Source organism: Ovis aries, chromosome 1 (genome assembly GCF_016772045.2).
Source record: "Ovis aries strain OAR_USU_Benz2616 breed Rambouillet chromosome 1, ARS-UI_Ramb_v3.0, whole genome shotgun sequence".
Taxonomy (NCBI): Eukaryota; Metazoa; Chordata; class Mammalia; order Artiodactyla; family Bovidae; genus Ovis; species Ovis aries.
In genome coordinates, this window is record NC_056054.1 from 215,966,405 (window position 1) to 215,982,838 (window position 16,434).

The 16,434-nt window shown below is 38.4% G+C and overlaps 1 protein-coding gene across 6 annotated transcripts in view; it reads right to left on the reverse strand.

Moving 5' to 3' along the window:
* The window catches only part of FNDC3B (fibronectin type III domain containing 3B), a 355,159-nt gene that overhangs the window by 151,471 nt on the left and 187,254 nt on the right, over positions 1 to 16,434 (reverse strand). For all 6 annotated transcript variants that reach the window (XM_015092550.4, XM_015092551.4, XM_042234418.2 and 3 more), the window contains one exon: positions 16,331 to 16,407. In XM_015092550.4, the coding sequence (XP_014948036.3) occupies positions 16,331 to 16,407 (77 nt within the window). The remainder of the gene's footprint in view (positions 1 to 16,330; positions 16,408 to 16,434) is intronic.

Genomic DNA, 16,434 nt, shown 5'->3' on the forward strand with positions numbered 1-16,434 from the left:
GTTCCTAGTGCCACACGGTAGGATCTTGTTTATTTTATAGATAGTGGTTTGTTATCTGCTGATCCCCAAATCCTCATTCATCTCCCTTCATCCTGTCACTTTCCCCTTTCTGTAACCACAAGTTTGTTTTTTATGTTTGAGTCTGCTTCGGTTTTATAGATAAGTTCAATTGTATCCTGTTTTAGATTGCACATATAAGTGATATCATATATTTGTCCTCTCTTTCTGGCTTACTTCACTTAGTATGATCATCTCTAGGTCCGTCTATATTGGTGCAAATGGCATTATTTCATTGTTTACGGTTGAATAGTATTTCATTGTGTGTATGTATATGTAGACACACACACACATACACATTACATTTTCTTTATCCATTCATCAGTGAATGGACATTTAGGTTGTTTCCATGTCTTGGCTACTGTAAATAGTGCTATACTGTCTACGTTGGGGTGCATGTTATTTTCTTGAATTAAGAGTTTTCTCCAAATATATGCCCAGGAACAGGATTGCTGGATCATACGGCAACTCCATTTTTAGTTTTTTAAAGAATCATCCATTCTATTTTCCATAGTGACTGCACCAATTTACGTTCCCACCAACAACGTAGGAGAGTTCTCTTTTCTCCACACCCTTGCTAGCATTTGTTATTTGTAGACTTTTTAATGATGGTCATTCTGACCTGTGTGAGGTGATACTTTTTTTGTAGTTCTGACTTGTATTTCTCTAATAATTAGTGATGCTGAGCATCTTTTCATGTGCCTTTTGGCCATCTATATGTCTTTGGAGAAGAGTCTATTTAGGTCTTCTTCCCCCTTTTTTAAATTGGTTTCCTTTCTTTGGAAATTAAGCTTAGATCACATCATTTTCAAATATTTTCTCCCCTTTCATAGGTTGTCCTTGTGTTCTGTTTATGGTTTCCTCTGCTGTGCAAAAAGCTTGTGAGTTTGATTAGGTTTCATTTATTCATTTCAAGCATCTTCTATTTTGTCTAAAATGCAGAACATGAATATGGTAGCACATTCTGTACAATGTTTAGTATAAATATGGGTTTTTCTTACCATCTGATATCAACATGTATTTATTCTATAGAGTCTTTTTTCCTTCTACCTTGCCACTAGCTATTAGAAAAGAGTAGGGCATATTCCAGATGTCCCTCTTTCATCAAACCTTGATTCGGTCCTGTGCTAGACAATGGAAGGTCCACAGAAGCAAAGTATTTGTTTTCTATAAACTTACAACCTTCCTTATTTCAGTCAATGTAAAACTTAGAATGATCAAGCAGCCCATACAGATTTGACTGAGGTAGTAAAAGAACAGGGCTCTTACTAAATGTGAAGAACAACCCCAGGCTGATAAACAGAAGAAGGAAGAGAAATAATTTTCATTTTATCATATAGTTTTTGACTTGTTAAAGCACTAAACAAACAAACAAACAAATTGAGCAAACAGCACTAACAAAAGTAAGAATTCTAGTCAACGCGGGGAAAAGAAAAAGTAAAAAGAAAACAGATGAAACATTATCTTTTACTACTATATAAGAATAAATATTTCCACTAACTACAAAAATTAATAAATCTGAAGTATAAATTACTTTTCTTCACCAACAAACGGATTTCCAATTAGAGAAGTAGCTTTTTGAAACCACAAATTGCTGGCATATATGAAAACTGTTTCATAGCCCCATTTTTAATTATCTTAAATTATTCTGTGGTATTTGTGAAAAAAGTCTATTTACATGTACATGTGTAATGGGATACTTTTATAATGGGATACTCCCTTAACCAATCAAGGTCTTATGACTAAAAATTTTAAGAAATGGAATTTTCTGAAATAACTTAAAAAAAAATTGTCCTAAATATTTTATTTATTGTTCTTCCATAACACAAACTGTAGGATATTTAGTTATCAAATCAGTTTTGAGATCTATGTCTAAGGAAATTAGGCCTATGTTCCTCCAAAGAATAAGAAAGTCTGAGGAGCAAAAATAATGCACAATATAATAAACAACTCAGGGAATGGTGGCCATAAATATTATGGTTTATAAAGAAATATATTACTATAGCAGAAGAATGTAGACATTAGAAAGAGTTCAGTCTAAGAATCCTGAGACCATAAAAATGTGCCTTCAATCTCCATAAAAGACCATGGAAAAGAGACATTTCCTTTTGGGGTGAATGAAACTGTGACAATGTCCTAAGGCATGCTGCCTTTGCATACAGGCAAATCGCTAGTATTCAGTTCACCATTTCCTGGTACAGACTATAAGCTAAGCACTGGATATTCAAAGGTGAGGAAAAAATAGGTGCTAAATATTGACTTGTCTAGTAAGCCTAAAAAGAAAAAGGAAAATCAGGCTGAGTCCTAGTGAGTTCTATTCAGAAATCAGGACAAAGCGGGTTTTTTTTTGTTTGTTTGTTTTTTTCTAGATATCAGGACCAAGTGTTCTTCATCTAGAATTTTTTTCTAGAGCTATGATTCAACAGAACACTCACCTTCTCCAGAGAGGCACAGACCCTTGGAAAAAATCACTGTGCTAGGTCCTCAGGTTGCCACCTCTTATGGGATGAATTACGTATACTCTGCCCTGCCCTCCACCAATTCATATAGTTAAGTCCCAACCACACAGTGCCTCAGCATGTAACTATATCTGGTGATAAGGCCTTTAACAAAGTAATTGTAGTAAAATATGGTCAGATGGGTGGGTCCTAATCCAGTATGACTGATATCCTTATAAGGAAAGGAAATTGGGACACGGACAGGCAGAGGCAAGGCCACGTGAGGACAGCAAAGGAAGAAGGCCATCTACAAGCCAAGAAGAGAGGCCTTAAAAGAAAACAGGGGCTGCAAGGAAGTAATTTCTGTTTAAGCCACTCAGTCTATGGGACATTGTTATGGTGGCCTAAGCAAATTACTATACCACCTAACAGAGCCTCCTCCCATAAGTTCTACCAGCCTTGTCTGCTTAAAAACAACAATAGAAAAAACAAACATCCCTCCGATATCACCCCCTCCCAAAAAAGAAACCACAATTCTCTTTTAATAGTAATGCATTTAATTCCTCCTGGATGGGCTTCCCTGGTAGCTCAGCTGGTAAAGAATCTGCCTGCAACGCAGGAGACCCTGGCTCAATTCCTTGGTTGGGAAGATTTCACGGAGAAGAGATAGGCTACCCACTCCAGTATTCTTGGGCTTCCCTGGTGTCTCAGCTGGTAAAGAATCTGCCCGCAGTGCAGGAGACCTGGGTTCGACCCCTAGGTTGGGAAGATCTCCTGGAGAAGGGAGCGGCGACCCACTCCAGTATCTTGGCCTGGAGAATTCCATGGACTGTCCATGGGCTCGCAAAGAGTCAAGACAAGACTGAGCGATTTTCACTTTCACTATCCTCCTGGACAGAACCACCCAGCCACTTTCCTCTAGCAAAGGAAGAAAGCTTGATGGCAAACAGCAGGTAATTTGAGTCTTTATCATGTCCTTTCACTCTGTTCAGTAAGTATTTATTGAGAAACCTGTATGTGCCTAGTATTCTTTGTTATCCTGTGGCCTAGACACGTGGATGAGAGGCCAGAAAATAAGGCAGTAAAGGTTAAAGAGGGAGAGTGTTTGCCTTCCTTGCACCAGTGTCTTTTAGAAGCACAACCAAGAAAATCACTGAAACAAAATGAGATGGGCTGGGGGCAATAGCAAGAGGGAGTGCTAATGTGAGGAGCAGGGAGGGAGAGGAGAAAGCAGGTCACAGCCTGCGCCTGTGGTCTGCCAGGTGCTTGTTGCCATTTATCCCAGCTAACTTTCTTAACTACTGGAGAACTAGATATTAGCATCCCTACTGTACATGAGAAAACTAAGGCACAGCAGGATTAAAATAAACGCTTAGTTCAACTAGAGAACCAGATTTTCATCCTGGTCTATACTCCAAGTTTTCATTATATAGAGCAAAGTTAGGTATGCTGCAAAATAAGTATGTAAATAGTGAACTATTAGAAATAGGTTATGAAGAGATGTGAAAGGATTCAAGATACAAACAATATTTACTGAATACCTGCTGCTCTGCTTTAATACCTTCTACCTGACATAACGCTACTCAATGTTCAAGTCCTAGGATGGTAACTGATACACAGTAGGAGAAAACTTCCCTAGCCATTACTACTATCACTATTACTACCTCACTAAATCCTCCCAACAATCCTGGGAGGCAAATACAGTTATCCTCATTTGAGAGAGAAAAGGAATGAAGCTCAGTAAAGTTAAGCTAACTCACATAAAGCCAGAGAGCTGGGGGTGTGGGGTACCGTTTTGAGTCCAAGAACTAAAATGGATCTCTTCAAAACATCTATGTTTTGACAATCTTTTCTCGTAGTTAATAGAGAAGGTAGTTCCTCCCCTTACTGAACTGAAATATGCTTCACAGGAATTTCAATTAACTCCTCAATTCCTAAAACTCTCTCCTTCTACTTCTGCGCTGCAAGCAACAAGAATCAAAAGAAGAGCTTCAATGGTAGGAGGCAAAAGAAAAATTTTTTAAGTCTGCCCCAAGGACCAGTGATGATCCAAGAAAGGGGCAGAACGAACTGCATGTGGATACATGTGAGCTCACATGCATGCAGTTAGCATGCAAGTCTGGCTTGCCTGAGTGAGACGCTGCACACAGAAAAGTGGACCAAATGAGTTTGCAAAAGTTGGGTTCATGCTCACTTCCTAATGGTAGCCAACATACTTGAAGTGGGTTCCCAGGCCATTCTGGTAACTGAGCCCTGAACAAGGAGAAGGAAAGGTTGGGCAACATGAAACAGGTGCACAGACAGAGGAACAGGCAGACAAATCATCAAGGCTTCTCCTGGCCAGACTGGTGCTCACCCCACCATCAGCATCTCTGTCCTGCAGCACTGATTACAGATCTGTCTCTCCCACCAACTCCAAGTCCCTCAAACTACCCAGGCATACAGGAGGTTCTCAATATAAGTTGGCTAATGAACAAATGAATGAAAAAGCAAGCCAAAAAAAAAAAAAAAAAAACCAACTTTATCTCTTACATTTAATGTCTAGCAACAGTTATTATTGGGCTTCCCTGGTGGCTCAGCAGTAAAGAATCAGCCTACAATGCAAGAGATGAAGGTTTGATCCCTGGGTTAGGAAGATCCCTTAGAGAAGGAAATGGCTACCCACTCCAGTGTTCTTCCCTGGGACATCTCATGGACAGGAAAGCCTGGTGTGCTACAGTCCATGGGGTCGCAAAAGAGTCAGACACAGCTTAGCAACTAAACAACAATAAGAGTTGTTAATAATAACACATTCTTTATCAAAATCAATCTCTCCCCATAACTCAGGTAAATACCTGACATCATACTCTAAAATTTTAGATAATCTAAATTCAATTAATTCCAGATCTGTTATCCCTGACACTCTTGTTTTCAATAAGTATGATTTTACTATAAGACACACACAGAAAATTAACACATTTCTCGTGTAAGTTCTACTTCAAATCCAAAGGCAGCTGAGTGGTTTTATTTTATTCATCACCAACCAGTAATAAAAAGCGTTATTTTTCACCCTTCCTTTTTTGCACTGACTCCTCACTCTGCATTTTCTAATATAGTAAATATAACAAATAAGAGGAAAAGCAAGTTTGTTCTTCATGGAGGTTAGAGACTTGAAATGTAAGGACTGTACTCTCCCTAGCCCAAGCCCTTCTCTCATGCTATGGATGTAACTCCTACCAACATCACCAAGTGCCTTAGAAGAAAGCGAAAATTAGGATAAAGGAATATTTAAAGGGCAACCAAAGATTTGCAGGAGCCAAACAGTGATTCTATCTTATAGATGAAGTTATTTGACTTCAAAACATGGCAGGATTCAATGTATTTCCCAAATCTCTTGACTTTTCTGCATTTCAAATTTAATGATTATGACTGTGGTTGAAAACATCAAATATTACTTCTCAATTTCCTTTCTCTTCACATCTGTTACAGCCAAACACTGATGAAATACTATCTGCTCTTTCCAGTGTTCCATTATCGTGAATGTTCTGAGGTGATAAACCCTCTAGGTTTAGGACCAGCTCCTTTTGCCACTCAGCATGGTTGTTGTTGAATGGAAAAATAAATTATCGATGATTATTTCTAGGTTTGTAAAGGCCCTTTATATAATATCAAAGGATTATTCTGCAGAGTAGATGCAGATAATCTTATTTGATTTGAGAGTGAATAAAAAAGTTCCTTGAAAATTCCACTTTTCTGAAAGAGTTCTTGCCAATGGTTAAGTAAACAACCAATTTCATAGGTAACCAAACTGAAGGTTTTAAGTAACAAGGTGATTCATGAATGAATAACAATTCCCCAAACATTTTACCCACAAACTCACTTATATCTGGAAACCTTAAATTTTCCATTGGTGACTAATTCTTAATGCACATGCCAACTTCAAGCAATGGCTAAGGTACAGATCAACGCATCAATGGTTAGATCCAGATAACACATCCGAGGTTGCTGTACAAGGGAATCCCAAGTTGAAGGTACTGAAGGGGCACTAGTCTTCAGTGTTGTGGAGCATGACTCTTACAGAGAGGCTTGTCCAGAGGTGAACAGTATAAGGAGATAATCTCATAAATGGCAAGCCTCACTCTACTAGCCTTATGTATACCAACACTTATATACAGAGAAACCCTCACATGTACATACATCTTTAATCTGGAAAAAAGAGCACAACTAGGTTATATATAAATGGTTTATAACTAAAATCATTGAGGACTGAAGAGGAAGATGGAAACAAGTACATCTACAGCGGTATCTCTTTTAATCCAACTACTTCAGTAAAGCATGTAATGCTGTAGTTGAGGGGACAATGGCAGTAATTGATCAATCCTTCCACATTAAGAAGGAAGCCCAGCAAAGTTTGAAACCCATCTTATGAACCACAGAACTGGGGTTGGGTCCTCAGCTGGTGCCAGCTCCATCTTATCAAACCTCAGCTACCCCAGCTTGAGGGGCAGCTATCCCCAACCTGAGGGGCAGAGGGGCCCCTATTTAAAGAGAACTAAGCAACAATGTATAAAGTGCTCGGCACATAATTCACACAACCCTCAGAAGATCCTCTGATGTGGGCAACATCACAGTCCTAAATTCTAGATGAAGAATCTTCAGGAGCAATTAACCTAAGGCCAGCTAAGTGGGTGACAAGATTCATGCCCAACTACTGTGACTGGAAGTGTTGTGCCTTTTCTATCATGTTTTACTGTATATTGCCACCTAAAGACCAAAAAGTTCCACCACATTTGAAGATCAAAAATCGAATCTAACACTCCTAGTATTTTTAAGAACCCTGGACAAGTGAGAAGAGTTACAACCATAGAGTTTCAATGAATAAAATGGAACAAAGAGTTGTATCAGACTATATGGTATCTCTGTTTTGAGGAACAGAATATTTGTCAGCAGACAAACAGTAAGTAGTAACCTCATGCTTTAATTTGTGCCGAATTGAGTTGCCTTTAAGATATTAATAATAAACAAGGTTCTACTGTATAGCACAGGGCATTATATTTAATATCCTGAGACAAGCCATAATGGAAAAGACTGTTTAAAACATACATATATGTGAGTGTGTGTGTGTATAACTGAATCACCTTGCTGCACATCAGGAATCAACACAACATTATAAATCAACTACATTTCAATTTTTAAAAAAAGATATTAATAGAACTATCAATACAGGAATCTTCAGGAATAACTGCTCCTATTCCTCATGCCTCTCCACTGATCAGGAGGGAAATCATCACCAATCACATCTTTGCAATCCAGCTTCTCAGACACATTTATATCCACAGAAACACAGATAGGTTGTTCTAGACTGTATCTATGAATTTTTTATTTTACACTTAAAAAAGCTTCAACAATCTGGCAGTGGGTTCCATGGCACAAGAAATGATTAAGAATCTGTGCTGCTGATAATCAGATATTTATTACAGAGCAAAAACTGTATTATACATTGAATTTTATAAACATGATGAGTTTCAAAAAATGTGCAGGAATACAACCTCTTAACCTTGGTTAAGTTTTATGCCCAAAGGTTGGGCAGAGGTGGTTGTCTATGAAAAGTTGTTACATACTTGGGTTACTAATTTGGAAAGACAGACTACAATAATCATGTAATAAAATCAAATATAATTTAATGTACATAATTTAATCCTTTTAATGATTTAGAAGTCATTTGCAGATGTGATATCATCTCAATATTATCCTGAAAATCAACTATCAAATCACTATCATTTTTCTATAGAAGTGAAGAATAGCATCCTACTCAATAGAATGCTGAATTTCCCAAAAGCGTGCCCCACTGTTGTTGTGACTGCTTATGGAAACTTACATGTTCTCTTGGTCTCTTAAGGAGCAGTATGAACAGTAGAGGAGAATCACCTAATTTTAGATTAGAAAACAATCTCAGAGATCCTCAAACACCTTCCTTTGACCTCCTCCCTCCCAAAGATGAAAATGACTCCAAAAGTCAGACAAATTTTGATAGATGCTGAGCATGTGCTTGACACCTTTCAAGGAACTGAAGATCCAGTGATGAACATGACACAGAGGTCACTGGTCTTGAGGAATTTAAATGCTAAAAGGGAGGAAGACCAACAAAGGCCAAGTAAACAAACAAGTAAAACACCCAAACAAATAACTTAAAATAGTCCTAAAATCACACAGGGAGCTGGATGCAGAACCCTACCTGGGCTCACATTTTATCTCCTAATAATCCTGCATTCTTTGGGTCACAATGCCAGGATCTCAGACACAAAGGAAAGAAATCTTAGAGAAAATGCAGAACAAGGAGACAGAGGACTCATCAGAAGGAGGAAACTTGCACAATGCTTGGAGGGGAGGGTACACCTCTTTTAATTCAGCATTGCCAACCTTGTCTGTAATCACTCCTCAAACAAAATAAGGCATAAATAAAAACTAAAGTTATTGTAAATCTGCTGATGATAGAAACTAAAACAGAAGAGATACATAAATCCTCTGCTCTTTTCCACAGAAGCTCCCAGCACCCATGCATACACTGTTGACTGTGAGACATTTTCCTAACTTCCTATAGAAAAATCAATGCTTCTGAAGATTTAAAGCCTTAAAAAAGATTTCAATTTTCTTATTATTGGTTGCCAAGTGGGTCTGATTGCCCAGATACAGGGCAATCAATGCCTCATGTTCCGTTCTGATCATCATTTTTACTGTGTTGAAGATGAAGGAAGGCATTAGTCTAACACCAGGTCGTACTTACCAAATGGAAGCAGTTGAGGCTAAATGTTAATAGCTCAGATTTGGCTGAACAATATGGGGGAAAGCATTCCATGGCTTCCAACTAATAGACCCCACTGTTTCTCCAAAGGACGCTGATTTCAGGCCAACTCTGGAAACAAGCCTTATTGGAGAATGACCAACCAAACCAAACTTTAAACGTGTTTTTAAATGGATTTCTTGTCTCCCATCAGTCAAGAGAAATAGAATATATATAATTTCAACAGGTAACTACCCATTAGCTAATCCTCGAAACAATGGAAGGAGGTAAAGTCTGTACTTCTGCTGTAACAACAGAAATACTTATTTTGACTACTCTTTAAAGTTTTAAGGTTCTACCAATTAATCTGGAAAAAGAAGCGTGGTTTCTCAAATGATGGAACATTAACTTGAATGTTTCACTTTTTCTCTTCATATGCTTTTTAAATTTGGGGGTCTACATGAAATTTTCCCCTATTAACATTTGAAAATATTTCATAAATTACTATGGAAGCATGGAAAACTAAACTCATGGCATCTGCTTAAGAAATTTATATATATAAATTCTTCAAAAGTTAATGATGAGGTTAAAAATTTTGAGAAAAACCGGGGCAAGTATACAATGAAAGGAAAAATTTGCTTCATATGGCGTGATCTCAATATGTATTGGGGAAGGCAAATCCTGCCAAACTTTCATTGAAATTGCTTTAACAGGCTTCTTCATTCTAATAACTACCACTTAGTGAACTGCCCAGTGTGGACTGCACACTTCACACAGCATTTCTCTTAATTCTTCCCTCTACCACACCAGGTAGGTACTCGCCTTTGTGGTGAAAGAATTTGTAGAAGTCAGATGGGCAGTAGCCGCGGTAGAGTACAAAGACAGGTCCTTTCAAGTAATGTCCATGATCTTCCCAGTTCACTCAGTTTTCCCACAGTTTCAACCCTAATCACACTAACAAATGCTTTCCCATAATGGAAATAATAATGAGTGTGATAAGACTAAATTCTCTCTCACATAAATTCACTTCCTCATAGATGTGGGAAAATTTCTTTTTTCTTAGCCTCTATTTTCCCTCAAGTTTTAAGGGTCAGATTATAATTTCCTCAAAGCTCCCCCAGGCTTCCACCAGAAAGTAAAGCACAACACACACACACACACACACACACACACACACACACACTCACTCACACGTGACAACAAGAGAAATAAGCCTAATATCTCAGACAAGAGTCCACTGTTCTCCTGCCCTAGTCTACGTTATCTCTAAGGACCACAGGTTCAGTCCTTCTCAACCTAAGAAAATACAGGCTGTGCTGTTGACTGTGCATTGGAGCAGAGCTGGCTCTTCAGCTCCAAATGTCTCTTTCTTTAAGACCATCTGCTCATTACTGACATCAGTATTTTGTCAATTTGATCAAGTTTACCAATCAATCTTTAAAGCACTTTTAGGTACTAAAGTATGGAATGAATTTTACAACCAAGAATTTCTCCATTGATGCAGTTTAGAGTGACTACTGTAACATCTTTAACACATCTTTCATCATTTACTTGCCTCCCTCTTCAATTTCCTTACAGTAATGGAGCATCTCATAGGTGAGTGGCTGGTGTTACAGTATTGGAGACCGAGCAGACATACCACACATCCACGCTCATTGTCAGAAAGCAACGTAACGTGAAGCAAACACAGTTAATCCTTAAACAAGGTGGGTGTTAGGGGCACTGACCCTCCTCACAGTCAAAAGTCCACAAATAATTTAAACTCAGCTCCCCTTATCCATATCATCATTCACAGAGTCAACCAACCACAGACTGGGTAGTACTGAGTGTCTAGTATTGAAAAAAATCCAAGTATAACTGAATCTGTACAGTTCTCCACATCGTTATTGAAGGGTAAACTGTGTATCCATCAAGGGAGGCTCTGTCGCTAACTTTGAGATGATATCATAGTGGCAAAACAGTCAGTAAATTCAGAAATGCCTGTGTTGCAATCCTGATTCAACTCAGGGTCTTAGCTTCCTCATATATAAAGTTAGGATGACGAAAACAAGAAATGCAAATACAGCATTGAGCAGAGCATACACTATATTATTACCATCAACCCAGGGAGCAACACAGGCTGGGCCGTTTTTCCCAGCTGTGCCATTGTTTGCTGATTAGTAATTAGGACTAGTCACTATCTCCCCCTCCCTTTTCTAACAGCTTTGAGATATAATTTACATACCACCAATCCATGTCTGATTCAGCTGGTTTTTAGTATATTCAGGGTTGAGTGACCACTACCATTATTTATTTCCAGATCATCATCATGATCCCAAAAAGAATGCCATACCCATTAGCAGGAACTCCCTAATACTCTCTTCCCCAGCTCCTGGCAACAAAGAGTTTATTATCAGTGTCTATGGATTTGCCTATTCTGTATATTATATATAAGTGGAATGATGCTGTATATGGCTTTTCTGTCTGGCTTTTTTCACTAAGCATATTTCAAGGTTCATCCATGTTTTAGCATGCATCAGTACTTCATCCCTTCTTATGGCTGAACTAAACAGTCCATTGTACGGATTATCACATTGTGTTGATCCATGCATAAGGTGATGGGCATCTGGGTTGTTTTCACTTTGGGGTTATTATGAAAAATGCTGCTATGAACATTCATGCTGCTGCTGCTGCTAAGCCACTTCAGTCGTGTCCGACTCTGTGCGACCCCATAGACGGCAGCCCACCAGGCTCCCCCAGCCCTGGGATTCTCCAGGCAAGAACACTGGAGTGGGTTGCCATTTCCTCCTCCAACACATGAAAGTGAAAAGTGAAGGTGAAGTTGCTCAGTTGTATCTGACTCGTAGTGATCCTATGGACTGCAGCCTACCAGGCTCCTCCATCCATGGGATTTTCCAGGCAAGAGTACTGGAGTGGGGTGCCATTGACTTCTCCAATGAACATTCATACACAAGCTTTTTTGTGTATAAATATATGCTTTCTCTCCTCTTGGATATCTACCTAGGAGTAGAACAACAGAGTCATATGGTAACTCTGATGAGATGGTTGGATGGCATCACCGACTCAATGGACATGAGTTTGAGCAAACTCTGGGAGATGGTGAGGGACAGAGAAACCTGGCATGCTGCAGTCCATGGGGTTGCAAAGAGTCAGACACAACTTAGCAAATGAACAACAATAACAATAGTAACTCTATATTTAACCATTTGAGGAAATGCCAGGATATCTTCCAAAGCAGCTGTACTATTTTACATTATTACAGGCAGTGTGTGAGGGTTCCAAGTGTTCCACATTCTTACCAACACTTGTTATTACTTGCCTCTCAGACTAAAGACATCGCAGTGTCTGTGAAGTATATTGCACTGTGGTTTTGATCTGCATTTCCCTGATGGTTACTGGTGTTCACCATCTTTCAATGTACTACTTGGCCACCTGTACAGTGCTTTTGGAGAAACGTCTGTTCTGATCCTTTGTCTACATTTAAACTGGGGTTTTTATCTTTTTATTCCTGAGCTGTAAGATTTCCTGGTATACTGTAGGTACATGTCTCTTCTAAAATATATGATTTGCATATATTTTCTCTCAATTTATGAGCTCTCTCTTCATTTTATTGACGGTGACCCTGAAAGCATAAAAAGTCTTAATCTAGATGAAGTCAAATTTATCTCTTGTGCTTTTGGTGTCATATCTAAGAATCCATTGCCTACCCAAGGTTATAAAATTTTACTCCTAGAGCTATGTAGTTTTAGCTCTTACACTTACATCCATAATCCATTTTGAGTTAATTTTTGTATATGATGTGAGGTAGAGGTCCAAATTCATTTTTTTGCATTTGGATAACCAGTTGTGCCCATGCTGTCGTTAAGGACACTATTTCTTCCTCTACCAAATTATCTTTGCATTCCTGTCTCTTAAGTCCACACTCAGAGCTTTTCATTACTTGTAGGTAAACATCACTATGAGCTTGTCAATTTCCCAGCTATCAGGTGTTTTATTACTCTACTCTATCCTGTATTTACTTTATTTCAGCTTGGCCAATCACTTACATTTCAAAGCACTTATCAAGTACCTACTACATACCAGGCAGAACTCTAGATTCTCAGATATAATCCCAATGAGGCACCAAGATTCTTGGGGATGGTTATAAAATGTATTGTGTTTCATGACAGAGATGCGGAGAAAGTACCAAAGATGCTGAAAAAATAAAACAAAACCACCATCTCTGTGTTGGAGGTTCTAAAAGGGTCACAACGAGGAGGGGCATTTGAATAGAAGAATGACTGAACTGTCAGACAAAGAAGGGCTCTTGAGTTCTTGAAGAAGAGAGAAATCGTGGGGACAAAAGTATGTAGTTGAGAAAAGGCCAGGGGACAGAAGTTTAAGGTGGTAGCAATACGGGACAACAGGTAAAGGCGATTCTCAAAAGGAGGGCAGTGTTGAATATGAAGAATTCATAAACCAAAGAGCTTTAATTTTACTTCTATGCAATGTACATCCAACTCTACATCTGAACAAGGAAGCCACATGTGATTGAGAAAAAGGACTGTGGGGTTAAGAGGTAAAATTGTATTGGATAGTGACAGACTAGTATTGGGCATTCTTATGTATGTCTAGCTAGGAGTGGGATTTTTTTCTTTAAGTGATGCTTTCTCCTCACAACTGAATAACAAAAAGACATTCTGCTTCTTGACAAGTCGAAGATGTTTTATACTTGGCGCCAACCCTCTTCATTTCTTTGAAGTCTGTATAGGGTCAGCCTTAAAGAAGAGACTGTATACCTTCTTTGTGCTTCAGGCTCTCAATTTTCTTCACTGTAATAATTTCTTTTACTTAGACACTTCACTGTCTGATATTATTAACATTATAATGCTTACCACTGAGATCACTTAACTCTGGGCCCATCTTCTGTTCAGATAGCCCAATCTAAATGAAACTGAACACATGCCTTACAGGCTGTTTCTTGTGTTTTTTCTTTTCTTTTTCTTTAATATTTCCATCAACTTTATTTAAAATTTTTATTTTATATTGAAGTATTCTTGCTCTTTTTCAATTCAGAATCCAAATTACTCCATTTTTACTATTCTTCCAATATGTCTGAGCACACACCGCCATAACTCTAAATTGAGAAAGTGTCTCACCACACTTCCATCATCAGTTTTATGAAAGTAAGTTTATAGCTCTGCTTTTCCTCTTTTTACTTACATTTTCTATCAAAGTTTTTCAGAATCAGAAATACACCATGGTCTAAAATTCTCTATTTTCCCTATGAAATCTAATAAGTGTTTGGCAGTTAGTAAAATCACAGCAACACCACTAGCAAGAGACAGCACATTACAGCTTCCCTCCACTAGAATTTTTTACTGGTATTCCTTAAATGGGTCTTTAGCATAAAAGGAGGTGTTATTTCAACCATCACAATGGTGAGAACTGTACTCTGTTTCACAGGAATGAAACACTTCCTCAAAATAAATGAGTGGGAGACATAATAGAATTCTACATCCCTTGTTCTTTTCTGTTAATTGACTGGTGACGTGAATGTGACCCGTCATCCTGGGTCCTGGTGCAAGGCCTGCTCTGCACCCTTTTCTCCTTTCAGTGGTCCTTATTTACAAAGACTTGTGTAAAACAAGCCATTTATTTGCAACAGAGCAAAGACAGGCCAATATTCTGCCTACTCAAAGAAAAAAACAAACAGATGTCAAATTGACTTGTATAAAAAAAGTAGGGATGGAAAAATGAAATTATAGTAGCTAAACTATGTCTTAGAAAGTGAAGAAAAGGGTGAATTTTTACATCAGAGAAGGATAAATCTTCTTTGATTCCTGCCTGAACTTCAGCAATTTTCCTATGTAGCTGCCAATTTTTTCACCCTAGCAAAATCATTAAAACTGAAAATTACAGAATTTTGATCTACTTTAAAAGCAGACAGAGAGAGAAAGAAAAAAAATCTGGAAGACTATAATCCATAAAATGTTAATATAAAGATTATTGTCTCCTGTGGGTGGTAAACTTACAAATTTTTTTTTATACACTTCTTTGTCTTTTCAGAGATTTTGCCAATGAATATAAGATGCCTTCATAATCAGAAAAAAAAAGAAAACAAAGATAAAAAGTGGAGAGACTTGGTTAGTTACATATTCAGGGGAGGAAGTAGTGCAGAGAGGAGCTCGTATTGTCCTAGGAGAGAGGACAAAAACTCAACTATACCCAGACGTCCGCGTTCCAGGCAGCCTGAAGACCTTAAACCTTATCCAGGTATAGAGGTATAACTTTATCTTTTTAAAAAAATCCTTCCAACATACCTCTGAAATTACCACTTCTTTTTAAACTACTGTTCTTTTTTTTAACTTAAATAATCCAACTTCAGAGAAATTTAAGTACAAACAGCCAAGTTCTCACATTATATTTGTAATTCACCAAGACCAAGTTGTGCCACATTACAGAGAAATTAGGACACCAGAACAAAGCATGGACCCTGTTGAAGTTAACTATGTCTCCTTTAATGTTTTTGCTAATTCAATCTACACTTCCCCCACACCTAGCAAATCATGGTGAAAGTGAAGTCGCTCAGTTGTGTCTGACTCTGCGACCCCATGGACTGTAGCCTACCAGGCTCCTCTGTCCATGGGATTTTCCAAGCAATAGTACTGGAGTAGATTGCCATTTCCTTCTCCAAGGGATCTTCCCAACCCAGGGATCGAACCCAGGTCTCCTGCATTGTAGACAGACGCTTTACCGTCTAAGCCACCAGGGAAGTCTCTAAGGCAGTAGACTTTATGAAGAAACCACTATCAGATGGTAGAGGGTGAAACCCACCTCGATGGAAGGAGGCCTCCTAACCCTACTGTGTTTGCCTCCAACTGACTTTCTGGCAAGCAACAAGAATCAAGAAAGGCCTTGTGGTGCCCAAGTCCACACACAAAAGAATTAAAAGCCCAAACAAACAAAAACAAAAACATCCCACAACTCCAGCAGTATCCTAACTAAATTAATCCTGGGATGAGTTTTTGAAGCCATATATATTTTTGAAGTGCCAGGGCCAACAGTGAGTAGAGAAGTCTATTAAATGGTTTACCTGTGAAATATAACCTGGAGGCACATGGATGGGAGGAATGGATCCATTGGGTGACATCATGGGAACTTCAGCAGGTCCTAAAAGAGGGAGGAGTAAGATATTAA